Raw genomic sequence first — 20,055 nt, forward strand, 5'->3', positions numbered from 1 at the left:
CAAGGGCTGTTTGGTCTATAGGTAACACCTGCATTCAAAAAATCCTGCTTTCCAGGCATGGAAAGCATTTCTGGGAATATTGTGTTTGGGTGGGGGCAGAAGAAATGTATTTATAATCCACAGGTTAAAGAAAAGTAGCCACTAAAGGACAGCGTGGCATTCAGACCCCTCACTCACCGCTAACGCAATAGCATTCTCCAACAGCACCCGACAGAAGAGACATTTGCTTGTTTTAATATAAAACGTAAACGGCTTAATGGGATAACTCCAGTAACGCAATAAATTTTAATTTCATCTGCTCATGGCTTAAACATTTCCGTCATGGCATGTCCGTTCCAATAACCGACAGCAGAATAGACACTTTGTTGTTCCAGTGATCATTACGGTTTAATAGAATAACTTGAGTAACAATTAAATTGCTAATGTAGTCCACTCATTATTTAAACATTTCAATTAAGAGTTGTCCTTTTCAATCACCGACTGCACTACAGACATTTTGTTGGCGTCATGAACGTCATTAACAGAAGGTTGAACGGGATAGCTTTAGTGAAAGTGAGGCTCCTTAATGCCGCCGTGATTCAATCGGCTCAACCACTAATTGTGCTTTCCAATTCCGTTAATGTCAGGTTACCGTTAAATCATGCGGGTATTACATTGGGGTCCGAGGGGTAACGACTCCCAGACAAAAAGATACGCAGCTTCGAGCCCCAATGTTACACAGCCTTCCCCTAGCCGTCTTTTTGAGCGTCTACCTACTCGCTACATCACCTGTATCTATATTCACTCCAAATCCCTTTGGACGGAGCGAATTTAGGACGTACTATCCGCGTGAATATAAAAGATTCACAACGGGAATCAATATGCCCTTGTTAAAACTCCTATTGTCTTTATTGCATTGGCTGAATGTGGAACACGCTCGCACGCACGCACACACACACGCACACACGAACATGCACACAAGCATGCACATGCCCTTTTCTCATCTGGGGTGTTTGGGTGTAAAGTAAGGAGCCAGTGGGGGCCTGATGATAGTTCAGCGTTGACAGCAGGTATGAACATGTAGACCTGGCTCACGGACTGAGCCGTCTGTACTCCAGAAGGTGTGAGGGCCGTCTCAGTTTATTTAGGCAACATTGATTTTCTTTTGGGGCCGATCCGTTGTCCCCGGCAACTCGCGGGCTCAGGAGCTCGGAGGCCCCGGAGTAGATTCCAGTGTGGTGCTAGTTTGCCCTGCTGTTGCCTAGCAATAACATCATAAAGCCTACCTGTTGGCTGGAATTTTAATGGGGGAGTGATGGATACACATGGAACAGATGTGCTAATGAATACTAATGAATAAGCCTTCATTTGAACATCTATATACATATCTATCTTTATATAGATCACACGACTGATTAAAAATGCACTCAATGGCTGCAAGGTTATTCTCTTTTCTTTTGGTCTATTTGTACTGCTTTATTTTTACCGGCTTATTAATAAAGGATGTGATAGAGATTCTCTTCCTCCTTGTGCTCTTGTCTAACTTACAGTGTGCTCTCAATACAATCGGCTACACTGTTGTTTTGGTTTCAAGTTGTTGTGATTTATTTAGGCTTACGGTTAGGGTTACAGTACTGCTGCCTGCACACATCGTCCTCCTGTTCCTCCATCTGAAGCCGGTGCCCACAGACAAACCCAGCCCAGGCTACGTAAACAAGGTCTGGAGTACTGAGCGAGATAACTTTGTTTCATTTCCACTGTGTGGTAAACCACTCTTCCGAAACAAAGATGATTGTTTTTCCATTTCAACCTCTGGCCCTCAAAAAGAAAACATAAAACATAAAACGTAAAACAATTTTGTCTGGTTTTGCTGCTGTGAATTTTCAATAGGCAGCCTTTTGCCACAATACATCGGCTATCTACTTGCAGTGCATCGTTCAGAAAGTCTGGATAAATGGTTTCACACTGGCAGCTTATGCTAATTAGGTGATGAATACAATCCTATTAATATAAACTTTTTGGTCATGAATCGTCAGGAATGGTTTTCTGTCTCAGAAACGGATTCACAGATTTAAAGCCACAGACAGGCCTAACTTGAGTCCTTGAAGCAGAAAAAGGTTGTTTCACAAGATTCATCGAATAAAATAACGTGTATTTACCACAACGTAAAAAACAGGCCAAGAAACCACAAAGGGGCACAAGTCCGACCTTCATGGCAAAATAACTTACTATGCGAGGGCAGACGAAAAATCCATTCAGAAAGCGCGGCACGGTGTAGCAAATGGCTACGACTTACACCAGACCTTGGCTTTCCCCTTCTGTTTACCAACGTTAACTATAGAGAGAGATGAGTGGGAATACAGCCGGCGTCTCCGCTGCCTTCCCCGCCAAGGCGTTCGCTTGCTTCCAGGACATCTTGAGCTCTGGCCGGCTGTCACGCTTCAGTCAAACTGTAATGGTCTCCATTCTTCTGCATCGCTGTCCGCGGGAAGTCTTTCCGAGCGGAAGGCTTTGAACTTTTGAAGCACATAACTGTTTTGCTGATTGGATATATGATGTGGACATACTTCATATCCATGTAATTAGGTGGCCCGCAATGCTATACAACAGAAAGATAACGTGAAATTGAATACAAAATATAAAATAAAAAAAAATGTGAATGAATCTAGCTTTTTAAACACCCTAAGATGAACCATGCTTAATAACATAAACACATGCTTGATGCCCCAACATGCTCGGAACCCACAACTTTAATGTCATGCAACCAGAGTTCTCTAGCCAGTATATATAAGTATCCAGAAAGGGTACATGATATCGTGCTTGGATACCTCATATGGAAGTCTGTGGTGGTACAGGAGCAAACCAAGATGCCAGAATGAAACATGGCAAGAACTGTATTTACTCTACAGAGAAAGGACCCAGTCAACTTCAAGCTTTAACACTCTCCAGCCGGAGTGCCCTTTTTCATGAATGAAAAAACAACATTGTGTCCTATATGGGAAACTCAAATGATTGCAGGGTTACTGCTGCTAAAGCTGCAGGACTCCTAGATCACAGCCCAGCCGTTGGTATGCATTTCCTGAGAAATATCCGTTAACTATTTTCATGCAGAGGAATTAACCAAAAAAAGCCATGGCCATGGTAGCATGGCCAGGCCCACTGTTTGGCTGGGAGTCCCCAGCGCAGCGTTCGTTAGGTGCACAACGCGTCTTTAGTGAGTCAACCTGCTTCCTGGGCGAGAAATACATTTACACATAAATAGCTAATACCCCGGCCTCATATATAATTCAAAAAAGGTTTCTGGGAAATCAAATTTGTTTCGTGAAAACCGGGGACAGGATAGCCTGAGACAGAACAAATCAGTCGAACATCTGTTGGTCCTTAGATAAATTAATAAAGATGCAGAATAGTGTGCTTCCAGGGTATATTACAATCATATCCCTTCTCTTATTTGCTGAAGTGGAACTGCGCTCGCTGTCAGTATACACAGTAGAATTGTATACTCTGTACCATGTTCTCATTGTAGTCCTTCTTGTTCCTATGGACAATGGCTGCCAAAATAACGGTTGAGATCTTAATGGAATTTGGCACTCATAACCAGAGCACGGTCCAGAAATCACTTCTCCAATTCTTGAGGTTAGGGCCTTTATCCTCTGTAGCGAGACCCGCAGAGCAAAGTTGGACTCTTTTTGATTGGATTCTCCTTGCCACTGCTGGCTTGGGTCACCCTTGAGTTCAACGCACCCAGTCCAATTTTAACTGTACTGCATTGTTCGTTTTTTTTGGGAAACAAAACCAATTGCGCACCAATTTATTCCACCCACATATATCCTCACAGACAGAGCACTAGGGCCCAAATGTCCATGTCCGTTTTTATGATAATGTTAAAATCCCAATTCTTGGTTCTATGCTTGCCTGAAGACGAAAAAACAGAACGTGAGGTCATTAGATCGGCGGCACGTTGTGATTATGTATTGACCCCCCTTGTCCCGTACATCCATCATGAATTGGGCTTCTTGTGGCTTTTTTGTTGATGTAGGTTAACACGCATCATATTAACCTCTCTGTTTCTCCCTGCCCTATTGAATAATTCGGAAAATATGCCTCTAAATATTGTTCGCCCCTGATTATGCAATGGGAGGAGACCCGAAGACATAAAATCAATACATACATCTAACAAGAGTTTAGATTTTGGAATGTACAGGTTTGTTAAGGGAAGAATAGCCATGTTTCCTGAATTGTGTTAAGAAGCTTTGTTCTGTATTAATGAAACCCCGGCCTGGATACTGATGAATGTCTTGCTCATAGGCGCCATGGGTCGGAGAAGCGCTCAGCACTACACCCAGCTACATTGTTAGGTGTTAGTCATTCCACTTTTAATTGGTTACTTGTTTCCCTGTCTGTCTGCAGCCACATGGCAATGTGGGAGGAAGTCAAAAATGCAACCAACATTTAATTCAAAACGTTTTGCTAGGTCGGCCAGCTGACCCTCGAGAGAGCAACTTCAACATAACACAAGTAAAGAGAAGTAAAGAGAACTTTGCAGCATTTGGCTCAGGATAATGAGCTACACCATACTCTGTGTGAGGAATAAACCACCACTGGGTGTCCTGTTACTGGAGGATGTCACCATGGAGGGGTTGAATCCCCTTATTACACTGTGACCAACCCAGGTTTGATATTAGTAACTTTGATCTATAAAGTTATGGTGTTTTTATGGACCTAATCGGCTGCAATCGGTCATTTCGATTTTTTTGCGTTAGTTTATGACCGTTAACTAACCCTAACCCTAACCCTTAAAATGTTGGATTTGTAGCGCATGCATTCCAGACTGTCGAAAGGCAGAGGGGAAAGATAATGCACACCATCGGACTATCATTGACCCCAATCAGGGTCAAGTCAGGGTCAACACAATGGTGGCATGTATAAATATAAAGAGTTCCAGATTCAAACCGGGGAGAAACTAACTTCAGCCAATGTTGCTTCATAAGGCTCATCTTTTAATGTGGATGCCGACGTCGAATCGTCAAAAAAAGTCCTCTGAAGGAGACATTTTTTCAAGTAGTTTGTAGTTCGACTCCTTCTGTGCCAAACAAGGACCACACCCGTGCCGTGGCTCCAGCCAATGATTGCCTCCAGATTGAATAAGAGGCCCCTGCTCACCGCCTGTACTCCCTCACCACTCACCGGGGATGTTTGACTGACAGGGAAGTCGGACGGAGGCGGAGGATGTGCGGAGAGAGGAGCAGCAGTTTAATTTGAAAACCATCGGTGGGGACAGAGTTTCACTCCAGGCCCCTTTCAGGCGGACTGCAGGAATATACGCCGGCCTCGGCACATGAAAGTCGAATTTAGACCCAGTATAATTGACCTGTTTGAATGCAGATTATATATATATATATATATATATATACATGAATTAGATGTAAAGCCATACATGTAATATAATCACATTTCCGAATTAATGAAACGGACTATCCTTTATTCATGACATTAGAATATGAAATGACAACAGCGTAAGCAGGGGTAATTTAAAATATTAATTCCACACCGTCGTGGTGGGTGTAAATTATGTTTTATTTAGACGCACTGGAGGGCTCATTCCAGCTCCTTCTCCTTTGTGGTTCTCGCGGATAATCAGGCTTCCTGCATGGTGAGGTGAATCAAGGTTTAACGGTAATGACGACCGCTGCGAGAAACGGAACAGAAATGGAGCAGGGGAAGAACTACAGAGGGGCAATTTATTTTAAAAAATGGCTTGCGATAGCTCCTTTTTTCTGTTGATTCGGGGGGGGGGGATGTTAAAGTTTTCTTTGCGATTAGTGATGAAATTGGCCACGCGCCACTATGCTAAGACGGAGAGTCACTTAGCCTCACTTATGTATTGTTTTCCTGTGTGCTGTACAGTAGGCCAATGAGGATGAAGTGCTGTGGGATCAGGTATACAGTAGTATGAGCAGCAGTGGAGTCCTTGTTGCGTCGCTCCAGCTAACTGCAGAAGAACAATTTAAGGTCTGTCGAAAGCCTCACTCAAAACAGAGGCCGCTCTCACAAACAACATTTTGTGACGCAGTTGACCAATGTAGTGATTGTTTCAATTTCGAACAACCACTGGCGCTCAGGCCCGCACGCACACAAACACACACGTACACACACGCGTGCACACACACACGCTTGTCCGGTTAATAGCCAGCGGTTGGAATTCTAGGCACGCAGAGTTACCCAGTTATCCGGCTTCAAAAGACCAAACAAGTAATTTATGTGGAGAGAAAAATAAATTCCCCCAGGAAAACTCCCAGACAACTTTTGCCTCTACCTTTTTTTTTTTCAAAGGGAAAAGTGTAAAGACCAATCCACTTGTAGGGCTGGCTGTTCCAATCCCATCCGCCGCTCAGTGGGCTCTACCCCATCGCCTTTTCAATGCATTAAGAGAGACAGCGGTTTGATGGTGTCTGTGTGTATGTTTAATGAGAGGAGGAAGGCCTCTTTGCAATGCCACCACTGTTCCTTGGAAGATAAATTAACCAACCCCCCCCTCCCCCCAACCCCAACCCTGCACCCACCCGTTCCACGGCCATTGTGACCGCCAACAATCCGTTCCCGCCATTACGGCGCCTTCCAGCTAATGTCACGGTGGATCCTACAGTGGTGGGTGAACATCACAGCGCCATATGGACCCTCGTTTCATCTCACTGTGGAGGAGCCCACTGTACCGCGCACGGACCAAGCTGCCTTCACACCCTCTGAATTAATCTGGCTCCGTCCCCGCCCTTGACCACTGCATCTGGGCCCGCATGGAGCGGGCGTCTGAGGATGTTTTATTCATGGTGCCAGACACAGTGGCAGCCATGGTGTTACCAAAGTTGTTTCTGTTCCTGATGGTCCCCATCTGGGATCAATAATGTATTATCTTGTCGTCTCTTCTGTCGGGGGGGGTGGGGGTTCTTTTTGTTTGGATTGGAATGCACATTACCGTGTCTTGTTTTATGATATCAGTGCTGCTGTGGTTTCAGTAGAACCATATACTCATCCTCATCTCTGGCCCTAATGCACCCATTCCTCTCAGCCTTCACTCGCCCCTCTCAACCTCTTTCCTCACCTATTGCTTTATCCACCCGTTTCTTTGCAGACACCAAGGCCTTCTCATGAGTGTGTGAGTGTGCCGCGGCCATTAGCCGAAGTGGGTCATTTTGCCTTTCTTTGGCTGTCCTTCACTCTCACCTCCTCACTGAGGCAGGCAACGCATATTTATTTGTATTAACTGACTACCTCCAAATCCAAAATAATTAATGTAGGCTCTATTATTACCAAAAAAAAGAAAGTAGCTGCAGCACGCAGCACGGACAAAATGTAATCAAAATGTGTAATTGCAATCGAAGTCAAGCAACGCAGAGCCTCCAACACAACGGTTCATCCTCCACGGCTTCCGTCTGGAGATTAAGTGACTGAGAACGTCTGTATCTCACTTCTGCTCATTTTCTCCTTTTAATTAATTTGCCTGCAGTTGGCGACCTGCATAGAAATACGAACTTTATCAATCTGCTTTAATACAATGCAACACTGCACATGTACATGTGGGCTGAACAGGAGATTAAAAACAAAGCTTGTTTCGTGTGGTGTACCACACTTGGGTACGTTTACACACTTAAACTTGTACACAACATTGGCGTACAAACGCACACCCATGCACGAACACACCAGAATCAGAAGCGGCAGTGTGCCCACTGCAGTCTACAATAATAGACATCAGACTAGTAGCCGTCAACAAAAAGTGTTGGTCTCCACCTAGTGGCCATTTTAAATTCCTTTCAAAAGAGACGCAAATGGAAACGGAATATCCCACCTTGCTACCTATGTTCCATTAGATGTTGTTGAAAGTTACAAACAAAACCGAAAAAACAATCCACAAAACCTCCATTCTAAGAAATACATAAACCCGGGTCTCCTCACTGGCAAACGTCTGTAAGAGGTATAGAGTTGGGGACCAAAGTCAGATATTTTATTTGCGTTCAACTATCATGTGTATACCGAACGAGAGATGGCGTTTTCCATTTCTGCCATGTGTTGTTTCTTTCAAAATGAAAATAATAACGAAATTTCAAGGTGAAAATCACTACCAATCGAAACATGTCGAGGCTTTCATGTATTCCCCTTGGGTATTAAAAAGAAAAGCTCGACGACGTTACTTTAGTTTTTTTTTTTATATGAAGACAATTACAATTACAATTACAATTAGGGCATTTAGCAGACGCTTTTATCCAAAGCGACTTACATCGGTTAATATACACATTGACACAACGACGGCAGAGTCAACCATGCAAGGCGACACCCTGCTCCTCAGGAGCAGTTAGGGTTAAGTGTCTTGCTCAGGGACACATCAACAATCAGCTAGGAGGAGCTGGGGATCGAACTAGCGACAATCTATTTTCAATAACATCACTGGTAAAGCAAATCGTTCATTTTCTATAAAAAACGTTCGTGTGGCATAGGACTTCCCCTTGTTAATTTGGTTTGTGTGCAACCGAAAATCGGTTGCTATGAAAACTTGACGTCACACTTTAGTACTCTATGGGTGTTCCTGCGCCATTAACAAATAATTGCATAAGAAGAACATAAATGAGGGATGGCAATTACACTGAGAGGAAGTGAGGCAGCATGGGGGAAGACACCGTGCGGTGTGAATCACTACCGAAGAAGATTTGGAATTGTAAAATTGTACTTTGAAAAGTAAGTATGAGAAGAAAGGTGTGACGGAAATAACTGACTTTAGATGTTTTTAATGAAAGCAAAAAAATGACATTGACAACATGGAAAATAACACAAATAAACAATACACAATAATATGTTAAATAGATTACGCCAAAATAATTAAAACCTGATTACTTGAAAATTATGAAAAATAAAGGCCTCTTATTTTATTATTCTGTACCGAAGATATCCATCTTCTGTGAAACACTGTTGAGGAAGATTATAGAAGCTTCATCTATGTCTTCATGGCACAACTAAGGGAAACATAAGGGTAAAAGAATAGCTGTTAGTCAAAAACACAAATGTAAGAATATATCACTACTGTTATTCAAGGACAACTGTTCAGAAAAAAATCACCATTGCCAAAACAAAACTGTACAATAATGCAAAAATCGAACCTGTATCAAAACAAATCATTACCATAACTCAAAAAAGTAACAAAAATCAAAACTGCAGTGAAACAAATCACTACTGACTCTAAAAATCACTACTGTTGCTCAAAAATCTGAATCGCTACAAAAAATCACTGAGGATGCAAACCAAATAACTTACACTGAGTCTTGCTTTCAGCTCCTCGGCCTGTCTCCGTCGGTGCTCTCTCTCTAGAATAGACAGGGAACATTCCTGCGTCAGCGTTTCTCCACGAGCACTGCTGCAACAACACGGGCAACGATGGACACGTTTGGGTCCATTATGTTGAATGTTGCCAGACTAGGTTACAATATTAGATTAGGTGTACGGCGTGAGAGAACACAACCACAGACTTGTGTGTTTAAATTGTTGTGTGTTTAAATTGCATGATGTCTTACTGCGCTGTCGCCAGATCTTTCTGGCGAATAAGACCATGCCAACGATGAGCGTGAAGGTCGCCAACACCACTACTGCCCCCAAGACATGCCTGGAACACGCACACACACACACACACACACACACACAACCAACATACACACACAGAAACAGATAATAAATCACAATGGATCAACTGACATTACAGTCTTCTACACCACACTCAACATTTACACACAAACACACAACTCAAGAAGTTACGTAACAAAATGCAACCTACTACACACTCTGCGAAAGGCTGTTGCTCTCTATAACATTGGAGTGAACTTCGGTGTGTGTGTGTGTGTGTGCATATGTGTGCGTGTTCCGGGCGCGTGCGTTAGCGTGTAGACTCTGTGATTAGTAAGTGCTGCATCAGAGGGTCAAGGTGCCGCGGCTGGAGGACACCGCCTGACCTTGTTGACATCGGCTTCTGTCTGCCAACAGTTACAAGAACAGTCCTGCTCTCCAGTCCCAAGCCCTCAGAATCCCCTAGAGACACGTGTTTCAGTACACCACAGCCTGTCCGGCCTGCGAGAAATTGCTCTCGGCAGTTAAGGGCTTTCAAGAGCGAGAGGGAGGAGATGTGTGAAGGACCTCTGAAATTGCGAGACGAGACACTAAGAAGAAGAAGGGGGAGAGGAAGAGCTCGCTCATTATGTGGCATGCGAAGGTCAGCGGGCGAAACCACTAGTGCTACTGCTACTGCTAGTGCTAGTGCTAGTGCGGAAGCTCTCGCTGCTGCCATGGCGACCAAGGCAGAGCATCAAACCCTTCACAACTTTAAATACCTTTTACAGCGTCACTGTACAGACAGGCAGACCTAAATGTAGATATTGTAGCACTTATGTAGCAGTATGCTTATTTGAATAATGTGATTTATTTGAATTATTCTTGCACTTTTTGGGTTATGGCTTCATTGTGGAACGCACTTACTGTAAATCAGCTAAATAAATGTAATGTTATTAATTCATACGTTACCTGTGGGCCTCCTGGGAGTCCAAGGAGATGTGCACCGGGGAACGAGCCACAGCCGGGGTCGAGGACACCGGAACTGGTGCTGCAGACGGTGAAGAAGTGGCAGAAATTGTAGTCTCCGTAGAAACTTAACGTAAGCCCCCCATCTACACTCTTCTTCCTCCGATGCCCACTGACCATACCGACACGCAGGCATGACTTGATTAGTTCCCCGCAGCATAACAATATCCTTTTAGCATCCTTATTTTCATCCTTGCCGCCAGCGATGGTTTAAAATTGCCCCAATTTTACCATCAGATGTGTGACACCCATGTAAAACCTTTACAATTTTGCATGAGTGGGTGGACACTCCCACGCGTGATGTCACAAGTGGCTAGAAGAGAGGTGTTTCAATCCGCTTTTCTAAAGCCACAGTCATATAAGCACAGTCATGAAAAAATTTGTTTCATTCGTCAATTACCTTCCCTTTATTGCGTGTTCTAGGTTTGTTCTGGTTTTTGTGATGTTTGTTTGGAGATGAGGCAGCATGTGGTGTTATTGTCCTATTTGCACTTGATTGTGATGTAAAAAGACCCGAACCAAAGTCTGAAATAAATAAATGAAAGAAGAACAGCCCTTTAAAATATTTGATGAATGAATTGAATATTTGAACAAATTTGATGAAGCAGCAGAAATGGCGAGTCCGGAGAAATCCGATGAAAAGTTGGCATTTTCTGTAGTATTCGGCAGATGTTCCACAGCCTTTACAACCAAGCAAATTCAAATTCACTTGGAAGTATTTCAGGGCCTTGAATGGGCAGTTCAACCATTTAACACATTAAGGCCAAGTGAAAACTGCTCAGAAAAATCCAAATTCTTTGACATAGGCCTATAGCAAGTTTCTTTTTTTACAGTAACGCAAATAGTTACTTTCCCTGGTAACTAGTTACTTTTATTATAGAGCAATTCAGTTACTAACTCAGTTACTTTTTGGAACAAGTAGTGAGTAACTATAACTAATTACTTTTTTAAAGTAACGTTCCCAACACTGGTTGTCGGCACCTGTGCAAGTCCCACTGCCGCCCTAGTGTCCTTTTGATTGTTCAGGTAGCCACCAGGAGTCAGTGTTTTAACTATTAACAGTTTTGCAATGGCTTATTATCATCTCACATGGTGTGAGGTAAAATCCTTTTATCGGAAACCCAATCCCCAGGCGATAAAACAAATGCTTTCCCTTTCAAATATTTTTAAATAACCTACTAGTTGAGGGGCGAGGCGTGACCAGGACTTGGATGGCGGTCTTCTGCGTTTCGACGCCACACCAGTACCAGCCGGCGTCCGCCCTCCGCAGGTTGCTGAGGGTGACGGTGAAGGCCCCGACCCGGTCGTCAGCGATGGTCACCGAGGGGCTGTCGAAGCGGCCTTCGGGCCCCGTGTACTGGCAGGAGCCTGGGTCCCCACTGCGGCACCAGCTCTTCTTTATGTCTCTGATGGAGAAAAGAGGTGGAGATGCATGAGAAGGGCCGACGTAACCCTTAAAGGTGACATATTATACCACCAGGTGTGAGAGTGATTCGCCATTACAATCCGTTTTGAAAGTCTGCCTCTTCTGACATCACAAGTTGGCGTGCTAATGGCTAATCACACTCACACCTGGTGGTATAATATGTCACCGTTAAAACAAAGAAGTCAGTCTTCGATTTTCCATTCTGATCAAGGGAGTTCTTTCTTGCCATCTAGGGGCTATGGCTGGGGGGGGTGCATAAATATAAATCCTGTAAGCGTGTCCTTTGTCGTGTTGTCTCTCTGAAACCCTGATGTGTGGTTTGATGCTAGTTTTTGGCCAAGTCGCTCATGAAAAACAGATTTTACTTTCAAGGAGTCTCATCTGATTAAATAAGTAGCATTCATGTAATAGCAATACTAGTAGTGGTAACATAAGAAGTGAAAAAGACCACTCATTAATGTGTTTCTTCATTGATTTAAAGGCATGTTCATCTGTTCAGGACGGTAGAGTCCTTTCTCTTCAAATTGGAACTGTATTTGATTCATTAATTTAATGTGTCTTTGTTGTTTTGAGTCTCTATTGACGGGACAGTGGAGAGGCGTAACCTCTCCACTTTAATCCAAAGAGATGAACCGGCCATTCAGATTGATGTCCTTAAGGAGCAGGAGGGGGCTTTGGGTTTTTCCCTAATGTCAAACTGGACGTGTGAGGTCATGTGCACTCATGGACACTTTCCTCTAAGTGAAGACTGATTGAAAGAGAGCGAGGGAAGGATCTATAGCAAGGTCCACTAGGGTCAATATGTAACGCCGACATGGTAGCCACACTGCCAAGCCACCGCCGTAGAGCTTATTTTAAGACATGAAGAGCACAGATGAATTGACCCCTCCCTGGTAGCTACTGCCTGGCATGCCAGGATTTCCCATCAGCCATCTGGGTTTTGCTTATTAAAATGAAAACCAGTGAAGCTAATGATAGAAATCTGTTTCTGTGATGCTTGAGTGAAGAGGAACCGGTGAAAACCACTGCCAGAATTTCACTTTCCCCTCTGCAACAGACCATTTTGGACAGAGGTCGACCTTCGGTGGGTAATATTCGTATTCACTCGTGCATTGAGTAGGCGGATTTACACTCATTACTCTCCAAACTATTTGCTGAGATTGTGTTTCCTCCATGTTCTGGATGCTGCATCATGTGTCTCGCGTATGGAGGGGTGATTCTATCATAGGGTCAGGGACCGACTTCGATAATAATGATCAGTGTCAAAAAATGACTTCTCATAAAAGCTCTAGCGTACACTGAAAAAACCTGCCTAATGATTCACAACCACAAACAAACTACTACTAATCACTTGATGCGCTGCAGTGAGCACACATTCCCTGGATATTACCGGGAGATAAACGATGAAAAACGATGCGTGTGGAGGTAGACACAGAAAAATGAGAGACGTTTGGGTCCCAAACATTTTCAGAACAAGAAAAACCAAGGGGTTCACCGGATACGAAAGGTTAAGAACCACAGACATATGGAGTTTGAGAAGGTGCAGTGATTGAACGAGTGGATGAGATACCTGTATCTCTTACTGTAGAGACAGTCCACCGCGACGCTTCCCCCCTCCTCTCCATCCAGCCTGCTGTTCACCACAGACATGCCTAATCAAACACGCAAAGGAATAAAACGATCCATAAAAAAAATCGAGAAAAAAAAATCAATACAGTTAAACATTAACAAGCAGCTCGGGGAATAAGTGGATCAGGGATCATGTGGGATCAGCAGGTACAACAGGGTGGAGAGAAAGCTACCCACACTAAGTCACTTGGGCAGACTCTTTTACCATAGGTGAGGTGTTGAATTATCCAGGCATACAATCGATACTGGAGCAACTACTAAAATGCTACTAAAAGTGCCGCACGACCAAGTAAAAGAAAAAGAAGAAGATCAAACTAGACACTGGCCACAGCTACAGAATGGGAAATGACACGTTTATTGGTTCTATGGGTGGGAGCTAGCCAAGTGCATGGTTGGACTAAGTGCGTCCCCACCACGAAAGACAACGACATATCAGAGACGTATGCCGCTGGGCCGAGGGCAGAGTAGCTACAGAAATCAGAAACAAGAAGAGTTCTTTATCCCCTTTAGTTTAGGTTTGTGATATAGCAAGTGTGTGCGTCCCAACGTCATTCAGCTGTCCTCTAAACATTTGACATTTACATTTAAGGCATTTAGCAGACGCTTTTATCAAAATCGACCTTCAACGGTTAATGCACACATACAAACACTGATGGCGGAGTCAACCATGCGAGGCGACGGGAGTCGGGAGCAGTAAGGGTTGGGTGTCTGGATCAGGGACACCTCAATACCCAGCTAGGAGGAGCCGGGGATCGAACTAGCAACCTTCCAGTTACAAGCCAACCTGCCAACACCAATACCTCCTGAGCTAGGCCGACCCCTAAGAACCAGCACCCCTCTCCGCTACGATGGCCAACCACACACCCCCACGCCCGCCAAGAAGACCCCGCCCTCTCCCCGAGCCCCCACCCACCGTGAACCACGCTGAGGTAGACAGCGGCCGAGGGGTCCTTGCTCCATATCCCCCCCTCCTCGGCGCCGCAGTGGTACCAGCCGGCCTGGTCCTGGGTCAGGTCGGCCATGGTCACCGTGAACACCTGCTGGGCGGGGTCGTCCACGATGCTCACCCTGGGGTCCGAGGGGGCCGTGTCCGTGCGGGCCACCATGGTGCACATGTCCTTGAAGATGCCCCAGCACCAGTACTTGACGTGGGCAGCCAGGGCGGGGTCGTAGTGGCAGGGGGCGGCAATGGAGCGGCCCTCCAGGGCGGTCAGCTCAGACACGGTGGTCACCCCGGACCGGGCGGCTGGGTGGGAGAGGGGTCAGGGGTTTAGGGTCAGTGGCTAGTTAGGGGTTAGACAGTGAATACAGAGACAGGTCAATAAGGAGCAGGTAGGGGTTAGACAGTACAGAGACAGGTCATTAAGGAGCAGGTAGGGGTTAGACAGTACAGAGTCAGGTTATTAAGGAACAGGTAGGGGTTAGACAGTACAGAGACAGGTCGTTAAGGAGCAGGTAGGGGTTAGACAGTACAGAGACAGGTCGTTAAGGAGCAGGTAGGGGTTAGACAGTGAATACAGAGACAGGTCATTAAGGAGCAGGTAGGGGTTAGACAGTGAATAGGAAACTTTCATTAAGGAGAAGGTAGGGGTAAGACAGTGGATACAGTGACAGGTCATTAATGAGCAGGTAGGGGTTGGGGAGTGGTTACAGAGAAAGGTAATTGCGGAGCAGGTAGGGGTTAGACAGTACAGGCCATTAAGGAGCAGGTAGGGGGAGACAGTGAATCCGGAGACCGCCATTAAGGAGTCCAGTCAAAACACTAACCAATTACTTATGTCCTGCCACAGCGCATACAAATCCAGGCTTTAAATTAACCTTGTTATTGGATCTTTGAAAGCACATAAATTGGCCATATCCAACACAAATGGAAATGCACCCGACTCAGCAATAAGAACATAGCCGATAGCGTTGTATTGGGGATGGGAAATGAACGCAGTTTCCTCCTCTTTTGACTCATACTCGACAGCATCATTCCTTTGACTTGAATCATCAACATTTGGAAAATCAGCATGCAACAGTGCGCCCCTGCTCACCAAAAACGCAAGCATAAATAATTAAAGTATCAGCATGCGTTAGGCTGCGTTGTTAAAAAAAGACCAATATGGTATAGTGTCCAGTATCTACTACTATTTGTAAATAAGGGGTTAGGCATTTCATCATTAAGAACATCAACAATCATCAGCAGTTCTTAAACTTTTAATAACCGAACTTTTTCTCTAGCTTGGAACTGACGTGCGAAAGATTATCGTTGATATCTGGATAACTATCTGGATCTGGATCAATCAGGACGCGTTAGGGTTAGGTGTTATTTCTAACACCAGGTTTAAATAAAAGGTGTGCAGGCCTATATGCGTGTTGGCGATATCCGATTCATATTCAATTGCCCAAAACGCATAATAATACCAGCTGTAAAAGGCTGTAAGATACTATCAGCGAACCAAGTCTCTTCACCATATGCTAAATTATTTCTTGACATGGATATTATCTTATTTGTAATATATATATATGAAAAGGAAAACCAGGGCTTTGAGAAGAAGGCTCTATATATGGTGTTTCCTTCACATCAAACGGAACTCGGACAAACTTTCACTTCTCCCTCCACACTTCCAACATGGATGACCATTAGGGTGAAGAAATTAAACCTAAGTTAAAGTAAGACACTTATATAGGTTAGCATAAACAGCGTACAAATGATAATGTAATATGATTTTATTATTTAATTTAGCCTATGTGTAATGAAATTAATCATGAAACTAAACATATATAAAGATTCCAGTATAACAAAAATTCATTAAAGTCTGAAAAATATATAGCAGAGTAAGCATATTATAAAAATATGATCTTATTTTTCTTCTCTCCAAATGCGAACACAATGTTTTCAAACTTACAAAAAGAAAAAAACACAATCCAAGGAGGACATCCAAGGAGGAACTAGAAGAACATTTAGCTACCATTAGCAACCTATTAACCAAACACGTTACCAATAAGGTTACAATAAACGTAGTCGAACAACGAGTACCTGGGATGCTTGCCAATAGCAGGAACACGGCGGGGAGCAGCTGTGGCATGGTGTGCTGTGGTGCCCTCTGTTCTGACCAAGGGTCCCAACGCTGCTTGGTGGTGGTCACGTGACCACAATTGGGACCCAGATGTTGCCAAAAGAAATTAACGGTTTAGGTGCTGAATAATTTTGGGGGTTTTGGGATGGAGTCAAGTAGTTGACTCCAACTAATTTGGAATTGTTAGCATGAGTTAATGACTATACATTTAGCTTAGATCAATTCCACGATGGGAATGTAAAAATGCACCTCTTAATGGCCAAGACGAAGAGGAAAACTAGTTGAGCCCAAGAGTAAAATGTGTGTTGTCTACTTACCCCAAAGTAATCTAGCTATTCAGAGTATTTTAGTCTCAAAAGTTGAAAACACTAAGGCAGATTTGAACTGTAGAATCATACCAGAACATAACCCTCAAGTACCAGAACATAAACTGTATAACATGACCTAAACGTGAGGGTTGAGTCGGTCACTTCCACAGTTATCACCATCTGGTTCTCTAGCCATTGAGAAACTTATCCCAGGACAAAGTCCTGCCTTACACAATGAGTTGCACAAGTACAAAAAAATTGACATGTAACGGGTTCTTGTCTTCTACACACACACCTCATTTAGGATAGGGTTTAGCGTTTGCTCATGATCTATACTTGGAATTGCACTACACCCCAACATGTATGTTCAGATCGGAAGACGAAAATAACCAACAAGTCAGACCATGTTTGTTTCCATCTAGGATTTAAACATCCAATTTTTGGGTGCAGCACGATAAATGTATCCATCAAGACCTTCCAATTGTCTCAGTGTACCACCTAGTGGTAGACAGGGTGCAATATCCAGTAGTGTGGCTTTAAACTCCCGTTTAGATAATGAACCCATTATAACCACCTTTTTTAATTCGACTTTAAAAATACACAAAAGATATGTTTGGTGTTTTTTTATTTCTGTTTGATTAAGTGCAAAACGTAATGATTTACAAATTGAGAAGTAACAAAAAAAAGAAGGGCAAACGTTTAGCAACAGAACAGTGTGTCGGACCATAAACTTTCCAAATTGCGCCGGACTCTGTGGTGGTGGAAATTGACATTTTGGGCCTCAGGGGGTCATCTTCTTTGTAATTCTAAGAGAAAAACACAAAACAGGAATTGGTCAGAATGAACAAGAACTGTAGTTGGTGAACCATAATGAACAAGCCATTTACTATGGAATCATTTAGCACAAGCTTTTTTACGGGGGGTAAGACATCGTGCTCAGGGACACCTACACATGTTCAGCCAAGAGTCAAATACCCTAAACACTCTTAACCTGCCACAAGCCTAGGTAAGATCAACTTTGAACATCATTTTCATGAACATTTTCCCAGCAGTATAAGTCTAATAATTAATCTGAAACCTTGAGCTACTGTACCATGAAAATATGGTTGATGCAAATGTTTCTGCTGTAATAAAAGGCAACTATTTGACCACAAGGTGTGATTGTGACAAGCCATTTAAAAAACACGCCCTTCCCTGTGACATCACAATTGGGATTGTTCACCTAGATGACGGATAGATAAAGCTACCAGTTGGTAAAGTCCACTAGGTAGGCTGTTTGACTGACCTATCTATCATACATCTAAGTGGACTTCATTTTGTCACAGGATAGGGCATATTTTGAAATGTCTTGTAATGGCTCACACATACATTTCATATATATCCAGTACTTTTTTAAAGCACTTCAATTTTTTTTTTAGTCTTCCCAATTTAAACAGTAAGTTGGCAGCAGAGTGTCTGATAACTCACATTTGATTCCAATACTGACTTTTTATGTTCAACACACTATGGTTCCCTCTGCCCTACGAGTGTACCTAGCCTGACATTGGCAGACTAGTTCCCATATCCGTATCAGCCTGGACCCGCTCATCTTTGATTTGATTTTAGTTTTCCAAAAAGGTTTTATCAACAGCCGCAGACCAAAGACGCTGGCTGAAGGTTGAAGGTCCAATTGGCCACAATTGGACCTTCAACCAATCAGAGCAACGAAATGTGGGACACATCAGCGGCAGCCATCTTGGTTGTTTATGAAAATTCCTCAACAGCGCTCCTATAGGGCGTTCCTCTGTACAGTAATCTTATCAAACATGCCCCCTAAAAGGGGGCATGGACATACCTGCAATGTTAAGACAGGAGGGGTGGGTTCAGAAGGGTATCAACCGATGAAATTCATCACGACAAGATGGAGGACGGTGTGAGCAAACAAGAAGTCAGCGAAGGCCCTCTCCGGAGAGACCGACTGGAACTCGCCCTTGTTTGTTGGGTTGATCTGGATACGAAGGCACACTGAAACAAACAACAGAAAGACAAACATTTTAGTTTTGTGCCACATTTGATGAAACGTGTCTATTCACAAAAGCTTTAACATTGTTTCTACACAACAGCAACTTAGAAAATCCATGTCTGCTAAAAAGCGTTGTTCACTTTTGTTTCGCCCACTTGAATTGAATTTGCTAAAGCTAGAAATGAGTGAGGAAGACTGTCTACGTGGAATCGGGGTGATGATGGTTTGAAAAGTTACATGCATGTTTGGTTCTTGTTATGATGTGGTTTGGTTCTATGTTATCTGATAATGCATTCTACAGTGTAATATATCAGATTTGTGTTATTTATTAAATTGTTTATGACATTCAATTATGCACAGTATGATTATATACGCTAGAACGTGCCAGAACGTGGTCCAGCATCGCAATCGAGATATGTGGATTAAGTGTTGATGTATGATATATATCATACATAGACTAATGCTGGAACAACACTTAGGTACAACCAATTCAACGGTTTTGCGCTAAATTATGAATACCATGGAAAGCTTCGTGTCAGGTTAGCCAAGGTACTAGGGACGACACGTCCTAGCAAGTCCTCGCATCAAGAAGCGTAGGTCGACCATGCACGACTTCCAAGTTCGCGTCAATCCTATGCACATACAAAAGAGACAGGTTTACTCAGAATACATTATTTACCTGCGAGAATGAACGAGCCGACACACGAGATGAAGCCCGATAAGAAGCTATTGAAGGGGAAGGTTCCCACAAGCAGGCAATACAGGAACTGTAGAGCCCCCGTGAGCAGAATGTAAAGCAGATATGCGTCCACTACTTTCAGCTTGTTTGGTGTAGTGGTCTTGTATTCCTCCAGGAACCGGGAGATCACTGATACCACCGAGTTGGACATGTTTTCGAGTGGGCTTTGTGGACTAATTGACAAGAAACAATGCCACCACAGGGTTTTTGCACGGAGTATTCCTTCCGCGAATGAATGACGTGTCCGAGAGAGCGGAAGTTCGTGCTGGTGTCACCGAGAATACGATCCGACTCCGGAT

General features: G+C 43.7%; 2 protein-coding genes across 3 annotated transcripts; both read right to left on the bottom strand.

The window, feature by feature from the left end:
• Positions 1-8,224: 8,224 nt before the first annotated feature.
• pigr (polymeric immunoglobulin receptor) lies at positions 8,225-16,742 on the bottom strand. 2 transcript variants are annotated; one of them, XM_079750408.1, is made up of 8 exons: positions 16,668-16,742; positions 14,559-14,891; positions 13,587-13,668; positions 11,770-11,996; positions 10,534-10,612; positions 9,537-9,625; positions 9,280-9,329; positions 8,225-8,981 (listed from the first exon to the last, which is right to left on the bottom strand). In XM_079750408.1, the coding sequence occupies exons 1-8, from the start codon at positions 16,714-16,716 to the stop codon at positions 8,898-8,900; spliced, it is 993 nt and encodes a 330-aa protein (XP_079606534.1). In that variant the 5' UTR covers positions 16,717-16,742; the 3' UTR covers positions 8,225-8,897. The 2 variants fall into 2 exon arrangements, 1 of the variants encoding a protein (XP_079606534.1); XR_013812377.1 differs by having other exon boundaries at positions 8,893-8,981; positions 9,280-9,379.
• An 881-nt stretch (positions 16,743-17,623) lies between these two features.
• On the bottom strand, positions 17,624-20,040 carry dad1 (defender against cell death 1). The gene is made up of 3 exons (XM_079750411.1): positions 19,697-20,040; positions 18,850-19,019; positions 17,624-17,821 (listed from the first exon to the last, which is right to left on the bottom strand). The coding sequence occupies exons 1-2, from the start codon at positions 19,905-19,907 to the stop codon at positions 18,889-18,891; spliced, it is 342 nt and encodes a 113-aa protein (XP_079606537.1). The 5' UTR covers positions 19,908-20,040; the 3' UTR covers positions 17,624-17,821; positions 18,850-18,888.
• Positions 20,041-20,055: the final 15 nt, after the last annotated feature.

The sequence above is a fragment of the Pollachius pollachius genome (assembly GCF_949987615.1).
Source record: "Pollachius pollachius genome assembly, chromosome: 14".
NCBI classification, from domain to species: Eukaryota; Metazoa; Chordata; class Actinopteri; order Gadiformes; family Gadidae; genus Pollachius; species Pollachius pollachius.